General features: G+C 46.6%; 1 protein-coding gene across 1 annotated transcript in view; it reads left to right on the top strand.

The window, feature by feature from the left end:
- Window positions 1-13,920, top strand: part of LOC125630278 (ovostatin-like) — a 54,917-nt gene extending 40,997 nt beyond the window's left edge. Inside the window, exons 27-36 of the mRNA XM_048835980.2 lie at window positions 563-637; window positions 1,930-2,095; window positions 5,046-5,266; window positions 6,663-6,878; window positions 9,459-9,583; window positions 9,968-10,058; window positions 10,626-10,694; window positions 11,711-11,813; window positions 12,190-12,264; window positions 13,745-13,920. Coding sequence (XP_048691937.2) covers window positions 563-637; window positions 1,930-2,095; window positions 5,046-5,266; window positions 6,663-6,878; window positions 9,459-9,583; window positions 9,968-10,058; window positions 10,626-10,694; window positions 11,711-11,813; window positions 12,190-12,251 — 1,128 coding nt within the window. The 3' untranslated portion in view covers window positions 12,252-12,264; window positions 13,745-13,920. The remainder of the gene's footprint in view (window positions 1-562; window positions 638-1,929; window positions 2,096-5,045; window positions 5,267-6,662; window positions 6,879-9,458; window positions 9,584-9,967; window positions 10,059-10,625; window positions 10,695-11,710; window positions 11,814-12,189; window positions 12,265-13,744) is intronic.
- Window positions 13,921-14,158: the final 238 nt, after the last annotated feature.

Raw genomic sequence — 14,158 nt, 5'->3', positions numbered from 1 at the left:
TACCACTACCAAATAGCATCCTTAATCCCCAATTCTGTCCCTTCCCCTGGGATAACTCTTCAGACGTACACAAGTAATAATGTCAAAATTTAATGGGTTTCATTTTCCAAAGCATATCTCTGGTCTCACAAATCTGTTTTCTTTCCCCTATCTCCCAGCTCCTACACTCTGTCCCATCCACTACAGATGTACAAAGTTGAAGAAGTTCTTTGCTTGCTGGCAGATAGGGGCTCCTCTCCCACATCCTCTAAGGCAAGCAGCTGCCCCTATGAGATGTTGCTAGGCTCGTTCTTCTTCCTTAAGAATTGCTTCCATAGCTGGCTAGGCTCTTCATTGTAAAGAAGAACTCGGCCTGCAATAGAAGCAGAGCCAGTCCGATGTGACCAGCAAACACTGGTGATCAGTTTGAGAACTGTTATCCTGAACTCCCTGTCCAGGCATAACAGGGTAATAACACAATATGGGAACCATTTTGGTGTAGTAAGTCAGTGAAACAGTCCAGGGGGAGGAGAAGGTGGTCCCTCCCCCCGGAATGACTAGTTCTGTTGTGTGTTTTATTCAGGGAGGAGTTGACGACGAGCTTTCACTCACAGCCTACATCACCACGGCTTTGCTTGAGGCTGGACACCCCAGCTCGGTAAGGATTCCTTCGCTATGGTTGTCCTGCTGTAATTTGTTTCAGTCAATTGGCTTGGCCCCAGAATGTGTTACAAATTGCCTGGGTACTGGAAGTGATGACCCACAGGGACATGTCTGCATGGAATGTGTATGCATTCACCGCTGTTAATAAAGAAAAGGGGCTACATACTATCCCCAGTCTTCAAGCAGGAATTCCACTGCACTCAATAGGGTCTAGGGCAGGATATGGCTCAGTGTAACTTCTGATTAAATGAAATGCTAGATGTGCCTACAAACTCGCCAGGCTCTTGTGCTTGTATTATATCTCAGCCTCAAACATGAGTCACTCAGGACCAAGAGAAAGTTCAGGGCAGACCCATGAAACATCTAAATGGGCCTGTTATCTCATGTATCTCTGAATATGTGCAGAGGTGGAATAAGCTCCAGTTCTGATGAATGATACACATGCTGCAACCAGTTAAAAATGTAAAAGTCCATTAAAGTGAGGGTCCCGTTGTGTCTTGCTTTACAGTGGTTGGCGTAAGGGAGAGCAGAGGTTGGGCCTTAGACCCTAACATGTCAGACGTCCTGACTTGTATTTTCCATACATTTTTGTAGCAGGTGTTCTGTTTCTGTCTGAGGAGCTTGCTTCCTCCTGGCCTGTATTCTGCCGCAGTGAAGACATGGAGTCAAATTGTGATCTCCATGATGTTGGCGTAACTTCATTTACTTCAGTGTAAATTCAGGACAACACCACAGTTGTCAATGGATTGACACTGAAGGCACTCAGACCAGAATCTGACCCAAAATGTTGAGTTTGTCCATTACAATAGAATGTGATATTACCAATGGAAGTTTAATAACTTATTTTAGAGCTAAGAAGAAGCAGTGGGCTGGAAGGGGGACAGAATGAGCTCTCATTTATACTCAAATTTTAACGTCAATAATGAAACCAAAGACACTCCTGTTTTATGATAACAACAAGGAGTCTGGTGGCACCTTAAAGGCTAACAGATTTCTTTGGGCACAAGCTAAATCTGGGCATAAATCTGTTAGTCTTTAAGATGCCACCATACTCCTTGTTGTTTTTGTAGATACAGACTAACACGGCTATCCCCTGATACTTGACTGTTTTATGATGCTTCCCTAGTCTGAAAATCCCTGTTTCAAAGATTTCATGCTGCCCCTCCTGCAGTCCTTTTGGACCTAGAAGGTTCCATGTTCTCTGCAGTGATGGTGGCCAGATAAAGTGAGCCTGGAATGTTCTGGAACGAACACGAACACACACACATCTAATTTATTTCTTTATAGCACCCCGTGGTTCGAAATGGCCTGTTTTGCTTGGAGGCTGCATCTGGAGAGGAAATCAGCAAAGTCTACATCCAGGCACTCCTGGCCTATATCTTCTGCCTGGTCGGCAATGAGGGGAAATGTGACTTCTTCTTGAAGGAGCTGGACAAATCAGCTAAGAAAGTTGGTGAGTGTCACCTAGTTTTTCTGGGACATTGGTACTGATGGCAGATGGGCCTACCTAGATGATACTGCCACCTTTAACTGTGTTCAAACCTAGAAACCACGGTAACTATCTTTCATGGAGTTTGACTCATTAGAAATACATAGGGAGATAGGCAGGCCCATAGGTAGGCCAGTTGAAATGGGGATGCTGTGAGGATCTGTGGTTTTGTTTTTAACACACAACCCAGATTGACCCTCCTCTCTTCATATTGAAGGAGCCCTTGACTGTCATGTCCACCTCCCTACCTCAACCAGGCTTCCCAAGCTCCCCTCCTGCATGCACCTGTTTGCACACTAGATGCCCAATATTATGTAATACTTTGACACCAAACTTTTTGGTTATCAACGATGAGAATTTACTGGGCCTGATTCGGACCTCCCTTTCACTGATGCAAATCAAAGGTAGCTGGAAGGAGAGAACTGGGACCAGTGTCTCTCTCTCTTGCTTTAGTTCTAGCCTTTCCGCTCAATCTATCTGTCTTATCTTTTTATGTGACTATCCTGTAGAAAGAGTGACAGCTTGTGGCATACAAATATAATTGCAGTCTAATCCCAATATCCCTAAGGCCAGATGGATGAGTAACTGCTCCTGCAGAGTAGTCTGCTGGAATATTGTGTTCAGTTCTGGTCCTCCCTGTCTCAAAAAGGATCTAGCAGAAATACAGGGGGTTCAGAGATAAGACCAAACTGACCAGAGGAATGGAATGATTTCCATTAGAAAGCAGATTGAAAAAAAACAGAGTATTTAAAGCAGAGACAGAAAGAGGAGAAATAAAAGAATGAAATGGAGAAGGTAGATTGTGTGCTTCTGTTCTGACTTTTTCATAATACCTGACTAAGGGAACATTCAATGACATTGAAAGGCAGAAAATTTAAAACTGATAAAAGGAAATGCTTATTAATAGAACACATAATTAGTACATGGAACTCATTGCTACTAGAGCCCATTGAGGCCTAGAACTTATCAGGATTCATAAAAAATCAGAAGCGTATATGGACAATGAGAATATCCACAGTTACATTAGGTAGGATTTTAAAAAATCCCCAACGTTTGAAAGGGATTAAATTGTTATATTTCAGGGTGTAAGAGTACCCATACCTAAGGAGGGTTAGGAAAAAACTTCTTCATGGGTAGATTATTCCATAACTGCCCAATTTGAAATTTTCTTGTACCTTCCTCTGAAGGTGACTATCTTTGGTCACGGTCAGACAGGGTACTGGACGAGATGGACCACTGGGTGGGTATGGCATAGCAGTTCCTCTGTTCTCCATGACCAGAGCTTCAGTGAAACATCAGGAGATTTAACCAACTATCAGATAATGAATAGTTGAAGTTTGACTGCACAGAGCAATCTCCCTCAGAGTCCCAAAGCCAGCCTCCTTTGACTCCCTGCTCACCTCAGGGAAGGACGATGCTGGGATCAGGAATGGAGCTTGCAGGATTTAGCACCTGGTCCACCAGACCTAGCCTTTGCAGTTCTACCAGTCCTATAGAGAGCCAGGGAGCAGGAACCAAATTTTGCCCTCCTTTACATCTGTAAATCAGGAGTAACTGGATTTATTGGAACTGGCAAAGGGACAGAAAAAGGCAACAAAAATGATGAGGGGTATGGAATAACTTCCATATGAGGAAAGATTAAAGATTGGGACTCTTCAGCTTGGAGAAGAGACCACTGAGGAGAGCTCTGATAGAGAACTATAAAATCATGACTGGTGTGGAGAAAGTGAATAAGGAAGTGTTCTTGTTGTTTACTCCTTCACATAACACAAGAACCAAGGGTCACCCAAAGAAATTAATAGGCAGCAGGTTTAAAAAAACAGAAGGAAGTATTTATAGACAAAACACAGTCAACCTGTGGAATGTGTTACCAGGGGATGTTGTGGAGGCCAAAAGTATAACGGTACGAAAAAGGAGGAGGAGAGGTTCATTGATGGCTATTAGCCAAGATGGCAAGGACCCAACCCTATACTCTGAGTGTCCCTAAACCTCTGACTGCTAGAAGCTGGGACTGGATGACAGGGGATGATGGATCAGTCAATAGTTGTTCTGCTCTGTTCGTTCCCTCTGAAGCATCTGGCCCTGGACAGTGTCAAAAGACAGGATACTGGGCTAGATGGACCATTGGTCTGACCCAGTATGGCCTTTCTTATGTTCCTATGTTCAGTGGAGTTTCTCTGGAGTTACACCAGTGTACATAAACAGATCTGGCCAGAGGACTGAGAAATAAACATTTATGCCCCCTACTGGAGTGCATAGCACTGAGTTTGTTCTCCGCGGCCCTTTCTGCAGAAAGAAATGCTGGGTCTACACTATACACCACTGCTGGTGTTGTGTAGTGTGTGTGCAGCTGCATATCACAGTGAAAAGAAGGCTGCATCCACACTGTAGTGTGTAGTTACATGTGTCAGTGAAAGGCTCTCATGGTGGGGTTGGGGAAGTGGGGGGAAGGGGGCACTGCTCCCTGCAGCCAGATCCATTCACTTATGGTGAGGAAAAGCACCAGCAACAGGTAGCTGGAAGAGCCTTTCTTTGCTGCCTCGCCCCTGCCAGAACCTTTCCCCACTGCCTGTGTCTTTCCCTGAAGTGGGGAAACACTCCAGCAGCAGAGAGGCAGTGGAACACTGCATTGTGGGAGGCACGGCTTGGGCAAGTAGAAAGCCATGTAGGGTAAGTACGCAGGTATGTACCCATAGCTTTCAAGTGTGTCTGTACTCTGCTCGCGTAACCAGTGCCTCTCTGCCTGCACCGCTATTTATCTCTATGCTAGGGGAGCTAGCCATCTATGTACTCTGCATGCCGCCAAAAGAAGACATACCCAAAGAGACTGGGACTGGATCTTCTGCATGGCAGCACAGACTACTAATTACTAAGTTGCTGTTCTGGTTCTTCACAATCTCCTTTCTGTTCTCAGGCGGCTCAGTGCACTGGGAGCGGGAGGTAAAGCCTCCTGCAGAAACGTTCCCCTCTTTCTATTCCCGTGCCCCCTCTGCTGAGGTTGAGATGACCAGCTATGGGCTGCTGGCAGTGCTCCACAAACCCAAACGAGCTCCAAAGGACCTAACATTCGCCTCCCAGATTGTGAAGTGGATCGTCAGACAGCAGAATTCCAATGGGGGCTTCTCTTCCACTCAGGTACAGCAGCTACTTTCTGCCCTCTAATCTCACACCCAGGAAATCTCAGGCAGCTGCTCACATAAGCCAGCTGCATTAGAGATTGAGAGAGAGCCAATGGGACTGTGATTAAAGAGATCCATTGGCCACTTTCTCCCACAGATAGTCCAGGCCCTATTCCAAAAGCTGGAGTAGCAGCTATGAAGGGATGGCAGGCTTCCCCACACCCTGCCAGCTGGTTAGGGGTTTGATGATCTGTTCCCCTAGCCTCAAGCTCTACGTACATAGTGCTAATGCACTCAAGCTTTTTGCAGTGTGTGTGTGTGAGGTGAGTAAATGTCACCTGTGGGGGGAGCAGAACGTCAGAGTTGAGTTCTGCTGTCCAGAAGACAATCTGGTTCTAAATGTGCAAGGGTGAAAGTCACATGGCAGCAACTGAATAGCAACAGGTACAGTTAGATCTTCACATGGCTAGGAGTTCAGAGAATTCCATTCGTCCCTGGTTCTCAGCATATTACTGATGTGTGTATGATTTGCTATCAGACACACCTGGTGCAGTGAAGCGTTCTGGAGGTGTGCCCTAATGCTCTACAGGACTCCGTTTCCAAGACGAACTGGGATGGGTTTGGGCTAGAGGCAGGGGTGAAAGTAAGTCTTGGGACTCACTGATATGGGGCTGGCTGGGGCCAGCTCTGGCCCCTGGAAGGGGCGGGGCCTCCGGCGGAAGGGGCGGGGCTGGGGGAGGTCAGAGCCAGCCCCGGCCCACCCTATACCGGCAAGTGCCTCCTTCCTCCTCCCCGGGGTAACAGCAGCAGCCGGGGCCTCTGGCAGCGGTTTAAAGGGCCCAGGGCGGTAGCGGCAGCTGGAGCCCTGGGCCCTTTAAATCGTCCCGGGAGCACCACTGCCGCTTCCCCAGGGCTCCGGCAGCAGGGCTCCGGGGACGGGGCTCCGGCCGCCACTACTGCCCCAAGCCCTTTAAATTGTCCCCGGAGCCTGCCAGAGCCCTGGGGAAGCAGCGGCAGGGCTCCGGGGACGATTTAAAGGTCCCAGGGCTGAGCCACTGCCCCAGGCCCTTTAAATCGCTGCCCCAGCCTCGCCGCCACTACCCCAGGGCTCTGGCAGCGCGGCTCTGGCAGCAATTTAAAGGGCCAGGGGCTCCAGCTGCTGCTGGGAGCTGCGGGCCCTTTAAATGGCACCTGGGGAAGCCAATCCACCCCGGTACAGTGCACCGGCTCTTGCTGGTACACCCTACCGGGGCGTACCAGCTTACTTTCACCTCTGGCTAGAGGTCATCTGCACTGAAATCTTCTGAGCCATGAAATGACTGTGGTCTGTATTGAAACCATGTGTTTAATAACCCAATGCAGTATCCCAACACAGTGTGTCTGTACTTCACAATTATTCTACACTTTTTCAGGACACGGTTATTGCTCTTCAAGCACTGGCTGATTACGGTGCAGCAACCTACTCTGAGATTGGCCAAAACACAGTTAAAATCAGCTCCAGCAAGCCTTTTGAGAAGGTCTTTGAGGTGAACAGCCAGAACAGGCTACTGTTGCAGCAGAGTTCCCTGCCTGATGTCCCGGGGAATTATACCCTGGAAGTGAATGGCAATGGATGTGTCTTTGTGCAGGTAAGTGCTCACCCTACCCTTTAGTGTGTGGCTTCTTCAGCACATAATACAGCCTTTCTTCTTTTGTGTCCGTCTCTGCTGTCCAGTGTGTGTCTCTCTCTCTCTTCCCCCCCTCCCCCACCTCTCCAGTTGTTTCTTTTCTTAAGACTCTTTTTGGACAAATATATCAACTTCTTAAAGTCCAGTTCAGAAAGAAAGAAAGAATTGGCCCTTGGTGTTTTTTTTTTCTCTGTATCACACGTGATTAGTTTTTTCTCGGGTGATGACTAGTAACTGGAGATGTGTCAGACGCAAACATCCTCCTCTTTATTTGTAAAACTTGAGTTCCAGTTGAAGGAGTATGGTTTGTCTATCTGTCAGTCATAGGGCTTTATACTGCTGCCCGTCTTTGTAGTATCCAACTGCTTCCATGTCAAATCAATAGCAATCTTCCTATCTGGGGTAAAAATCTGCCTGGAATATTTTAGTTTGAGTGGTTGGATAGGTAAACGTGTTAGGTATTTTCAGGGATTTTTTTTTGTAGGCATTTGTTTGGTAGATGAGGGCTATCCGTGTTGAGAGTGTCACTGTTGCTATAGTGGAAAGATTTCTTTTTTCAAAGAGGAAGGTTTTTCAGGATTTCCTAAAGATGGTCAGGCTCTAGATTCACCTGATCTCCTTTGGCAGTTTATCCCAGAGCCAGTTCCCTTTGACTGACCATGTCTTGTCCCCAGCTCTCACATCCTTCAGTCCGGGCTTTTCTGATTTGCATCCTCCCAGAGGAGCCCATCTCCCCAGCAGAAAACACATCAGAATTCAGTCCTTAAGCTGTGGTCTTCAGACTGCAACACAGGAATGGGAGGCAGAAGAGCTGGGTCCTCTTCCTGTCTCTTCCACTGACTCACAGAGTGACCTTGAGTAAATCACTGCAACAAGGATCATCCACAGGAAAAGCTCTAATGAAGCAGTGCAGCATTAAATGGGTGGGAAAAATGCCATATGATGCAGCCAGAACTGGGAGCACAAGCATTATGAGGTCAAAACCCAAAGAGCTGCTACAGTTTATAATGGCTAACTCCGAGAGGCCAAAACTCTCTGCACCTCTCTTTGGAAACATTTCATCCATTAAAATAGCAGCTGCCAAGAGGTTAACAACAGAAGCATTTTGTAATAGTACTGCCCCTTTTGTTCCTGCTGAGTGTCTGCACCTTGAATCTTAACCCATATAATGTGCTAGTCATGGTGAAAGGATCCTCCTAGACAAACGTCAGACTAAAGGTGAACAAACTTTGCCATCTCCAGACAACACAATCAATGAGAGGAAGGATGATGATGTGATTAATGCACTGGACTCGGGGGATTTGGGTTGAATTCCTGGCTTTGGCAAAGCTGTCATGTGACTTTGGGCAAGTCACTTAATTTCTATGTGCCTCAGTTCCCACCTGTAAAATGGGTATTATTACAGCCTGGTGCAGTACCCTGTATAGTCATCAGTCTGTGCGTGGGCCCAAGCCAAGCCAATTGGATCTGGGTAGAGTCTAGTCACTGTTTCTAGCTGTGAGACTCCGCAGCACATTCAGAAGCTCAGATCTGTTGGGACATGGGGTGCTGCCATCCAGCTGTCCTAGATTCTGAAACCTCTCACGCCTCCCAAGTGCTTACTTGTACTCCGTCAGAGTCCCAGCTAGGCTGAGGCTCTCTGGGCTTCTACTGGGTCTCTGGCAGGCAAGTAAGGAACACAGGCTTAGCAAAGATGTTACTTAACCGTCGTGGCTTTACTTTTAAAGCATTCAAGAGTTACAGATCTTTGAAAATAACAGAAGCCCTGAGATACACTGTCCCTAGTCGGATCTCATCCCTGGTTTGTCAGAGTTTCAGGCTAAGCAGAGTCTCTCCTGCCCTCTCTTTCAAGCCCTTCTTACATGTTGCAGTGGATGGGCCCCTACACAGAGCAGAATCTTTCTCTTAAATAGGGCCATGACTCTGAGCCATACGCTCGAACTGAGATGCTCCAGATTCCCCAGTCATGCTTGCCCCCTACCCTTGTACGTCCAGCGTAGAGAAACCATTGTTCCATGGGGTTGGACCAATAGTTCAGTCATTCAGAATCAGTAGCCCCAGATGACTCTCAGCAATGGTCCTTCAGCAAGGAGCTGGGGCAGCTGTCTGGAATGCAGTACAACAGGCTACCCTTGCACAAGTCCGGACTAGTGTTCAACAGAATTCATAATCTGATCCAGACGTATCCTACTCAGTCACAGTGATAGCATTTCCCTACTTCACAGAATTTATAAGATGCAGATACATTGGTGATGAACCCTATAAGTCCCTAGGCAGGTAAAAAAGCTAATGGGGATTGACATGTTTTTTTTTCCCCACACTTCTGACTGGCCACTTGGTGGCACACTTATTCCTTACATTGTTCAGTTGTGGGGAAGGGAAGGTTTTTAATGTTATTGATGGAGAGCTTGGGGAGTTGGTGCATTCAGTCAGGATTTCTCCAGTCCATGGAGCAAAAAAGGGGTTGTTAGGCACCACAACAGGTGGGTCAATAGCTCAAATTGATTTCTAATTTTCATGACCATTTTTCATCTGTTCCAGACAACACTGAGATACAACATCCTTCTTCCCAAGAAGACTTCTGGGTTCTCTCTCTCAGTGCAGACGGCAAATGCTTCCTGCGCAGACAGTTTCCGGGCAAAGTTTGACATCGTCCTCTCAACCAGGTAACCTCCTTTCAGTTGCCTGGATGACAAGAACTGGCTGGTTAAGAAGCGATGGCTTTTGAAAGAACAGATTACAAATATTAAAGGGCTGTTAGATGGTCTGTGTAAAATTCCCCCGGGTATTAATCGCCTTGGTTTGCTAGACACTTATCCCAAACCCCAGGGATACCCCCTCTTTCTAGACAACTGTCCCTCCCTGGAGATACTTGTCCCCTTCTTGGACATTTATCTTTGGTCATTTCTGCACCTCTTCCATGTTAATAAATGATTAGCAATTACATGCAATTCAAAAAGGCCTTTGCAGGCTGTGTGCGCTCTGGAGCCGAAGGTGTTGTGTTTCCTCCACATTCATGGTCCAGAATGATCCAGTCACTCTCATTTCAGTTATGCTGGGAACCGCAATATCTCCAACATGGCCATTATTGACGTCAAGATGCTCTCCGGCTTCGTACCTGTCAGTTCATCCCTGCAGAAGGTAAGGAATGGCAGTGACATGAATAAGCCATCTCAGGGAAAGGGGGGGTTACAGAATATTACAATATGAACTGGATAAAAAGAGGGGCCTGGTTAGCACTGAAAAAACTACTTTCCTAGGGATTTTAATGTGTCTGTAGCACTTGACTAGCTTATGGATTCTCAGTCTGGGGGGTCACACCCTCCAGGAGTCCTGAACAGGGGTCAGGGTGTCACAACTACCCTGTTTCCTATATTGCTAAATTGGAGGGAGCTCCCAGATAGAGCCTGGCTAAATGGGAGTGAGATTCAGGGGAGGGAGGTGTCCTAATATGGACAAGGTTGAGGATCACTGGATTAGATTAACCAACTGGAATTCCAAACTGACTGTCTCTTGTATAACTGTCTAGATATGTGCATTTCCCGACAAAGCCACTGAACACATGGGTCTCTATCAAGTGATTATTTTGATTGACCCATGCTAGCCATTAGATAACACTTTGGCTCAGTCGTTTACTGCAGATTCTGGGGTGTCTTGCTTTCAGTGATTATTAACATTTGAATGTTTCCCCCATTTCCTCGCCTAAAGCTCCGTGAGGATCAGAATGTGATGCAGGTAGAAACCAAGCAAAACCACGTCCTCCTCTATCTGGAGAATGTGAGTTCTGGAAAATCAATTCTTTGGTTTGGGTTTAGCAGGTTTTAATTTTGCATAGAAGATACACATATGTGGAGTGGCTACGTATGTGATAAACTGCATTGATCATGCACCTTTGCCCATTAATCCATCTACCCTGAAACTATTCTAACATTCCAAACCCCTCAGCAGCTTCCAGCAGCCTCCTATTCTTTTATTCCAAATAAAACACACTAAAAATGTTTCCTCCTTTCAGCCACTGACTGCTGGGGGCCAGGGAGCAACCTCCCCAGTGGGCACACAGCTCCACTAGGGGGTTTCCCCTAAAGCAGCTGGTTCTGGCCACCAGCACAGGCAGGATACTGCACTAGCTGGAGCACTAGTTTTATCTGGTCTGGAAATTTTGATGTCCCTTCTCCTCCTCATAATTGCTGCGTAGAGAATTTCCCCCTTCCCTCCAATCAGATTGCACCTGTCTGAGGACGGGAGCTAGCAGGACACGGTCCTGCCCCAGAAGCAGCTTTTTCTAGTCAGAAAAACATGCTGCATCTTTAAAGTTGATTCCCTTGAGGCCCTGCAGGACTAGTAACGGGAGCGTTTACACCATTGGAAAGGGGAGATTCCCAGCTTCTCCGTGGGATGCACACCCTCCCTGCTATATTTGGAGGGACTGCACGGCATTAGATTTCAATGCCATGACCATTTGTGATTCAGAAAGGTCATTTTTAGATGTTGGTTTTGCTTCCTCTCAGCCCTGTGTAGTGGGACTCATGATGACTGAGGATCCCAGCCATACAGGAAGGAGAGGAAAATTAGAACCAATAATGTTTTTTAAAAACTTTCTAAGACTGTTTCTAAAATGACTGATACAGGAAGGTAAATAATGGATGCCAGGGCTGGAGTGCATCATACACACAGGAGATGTGTGTGTTGGGAACCCACCATAGCTCAGCAGTCTCTGGGGTTGACCCTCTACAGAGGAGTCAGTGTTCTATGAATAAAAGCTGATGCCCATCTCTGTCCCCCCCCGTTCCCAGGTCTCACGGAAGACTATCAGTTTCTCTTTCTCAGTTGAACAAGACCTTCCTGTGTCCAACATCAAACCAGCTTCAGTGCTGATCTACGATTACTATGAAACAGGTAGGAGGGCTTTGTTTAGACCACACACCGGGTGGCGGGGAGTGTCACTGCATTTATTAAAACTGATGGAGGGCCGTTACAATTGGGAGGCTGATGGGGGCCTTGGAACTCAACAGGGGTTTGAGCCAAACCTACTCAAGTCAATGGAGAGACACCTGTTTACTTCAGTGAGCTTTGGCTCAGGCCATAGGTGCTGAATGTGCATGATAAGCCTGCTCTGGAATAGGTGATGGACTAGAACTGGGAAGATTTCAAGGAGATCCATTTTGGGCTTCTATGGATCAGGGATACTCCACAGGGAGGGGAGGGTTTGTGTGATGGGCATCAGAGATGGAGTGACTTCTTACTGCAATGGGAATGTTCCCATCTCTTCCAGACGAGAATGCTGTTGCAGAATACAAGTTACTCTGCAATGAGACTACCCCTGAAAGCATCTAATAGCCTGGGAAAGGTAAGTGAGAGCTGGAGACACTGAGCAGATACAAAGAGAATGTGGTGAGTGGAGAGCAAGAAGAAAGGTGAGGTAAGTGGGGAGCTGCACTGAGTAGATGAACGGAGGTGGGGTAAACAGGTGGATAGAAGTTCCTGTAGGTTAGGGTATCTAGTCTCCACCAGCCTGATCAAAGAGTAGGGAGACAAGGTTGTTTTCATTTAAGAGCCCAATCCTGCCGGATGTCAAGTTCCCAAAATTGATGGGAGTTGGGGGCACTCAGCAGTTCCCAGGGAGAGCTCTGCCCTCTGCAGCATTGGAGCCCAAGTGCATACAATCAGATAGATGGAAAATGGCTGAAGAGTATTATATAAGTGCTACCATCTTCCAAAATGCAGTGCTTTTCGTATTAGCTGTTCCACTGAGATCAGCCCTTCAAAGCCTGCCTTTTCCAGGTACCCACCTGGCCATTTCACAGAGAGCTGGGACTCCTGGAAATTCCATTTCTAGCCAGTGAATCAATGAAATGCTTTCTGAAGAGAAAGCTGGCTCATACTAACTTCATTCTTGGAGCTGGAGTATTGGTGGTTCGGTGGGAGACATCTCGGCTCACATGTGAGGCCCGGTTCAATTCCTGGAAATGGAGCATTCTTACTCCAGGTTGGCTGCTGCCTGCAGGGTTGGGCTGTTGGGGCTGCAGATGTATCCAACAGCTGGGTTCCTTGGTACAGCTTCACAATTCTGCCCTCAGTATAGTTGTGCAGCAAAAGTGAGCTGGGAGAGTTCAAGAGATTAAGAACATAAGAATGGCCCTACTGGGTCAGACCGAAGGTCCATCTAGCCCAGTATCCTGTCTTCTGACAGTGGCCAATGCCAGGTGCCCCAGAGGGAATGAAGAGAACAGGTAATCGAGTGATCCATCCCCTGTTGCCTATTCCCAGCTTTTGGCAAACAGAGGCCATACCTGCTCATCCTGGCTAATAGCCATTGAAGGCCCTATCCTCCATGAATTTACCTAATTCCTTTTTTGAACCCTGTTATGTCTTGGCCTTCACAACATCCTCTGGCAAGGAGTTCCACAGGTTGACTGTGCGTTGTATGAAAAAATACTTCTTTTTGTTTGTTTTAAGCCTGCTGCCTATTAATTTCATTTGGTGACCTCTAGTTCTTGTGTTGTGAGAAGGAGTAAATAACACTTCCTTATTTACTTTCTGCACACCAGTCATGATTTTATAGACCTCTGATATCCCCCCTTAGTTTTTTTTTTCCAAGCTGAAAAGTCCCAATCTTATTAATCTCTCCTCATATGGCAGACGCTTCATACCCCTAAGAATTTGTGTTGCCCTTTTCTGAACCTTTTCTAATTCCAATATATCTTTTTTGAGATGTGGCGACCACATCTGTACACAGTATTCAAGACTGAATCCATTCTCTCCTAGAACCTATGAATTATGTGTTTGCCTTGTTCTCACTGATGTTTCTGCTTTGCTTTTTTCTCCAGGACTGTGGTGAACGATGAACAAGTGATTCCTCTGTTCAGTCACAAAAAGACCATTTCATTGCACTTCACCCTTCTAATCACAGGCGTCCATGACAACGTGTGTCATTTTTACCTGAACTTAGGCTTGATGCTTCCTTCCATGAAGCTTTTCTCTAGGTCCATATCCTGAACATGTATTAGTTCTCTTCAATAAATCTTCTCATTATTGGAGATGTGCACCTGGTCTCTACTTTACTTTGCTTTTTCTTTATAATTTGGTAACAATTAGGACTTTCCCCACAACTCCAATGGGCTGGACGTTTCTGCTGCAATGATCAGAGGTGCCATTGTTAACTATGGACAAATTTCTATAGTCACCAGGTTCACATTTAATGCCTTATTCGGCTAGAGACCCCATCTCAGAGTGATTGATTC

This window comes from Caretta caretta, chromosome 1 (genome assembly GCF_965140235.1).
Source record: "Caretta caretta isolate rCarCar2 chromosome 1, rCarCar1.hap1, whole genome shotgun sequence".
In the NCBI taxonomy this organism is placed as follows: domain Eukaryota; kingdom Metazoa; phylum Chordata; order Testudines; family Cheloniidae; genus Caretta; species Caretta caretta.
Note: the sequence above shows the minus strand (reverse complement) of the source record. Positions and strands in the feature narration are given on the sequence as shown.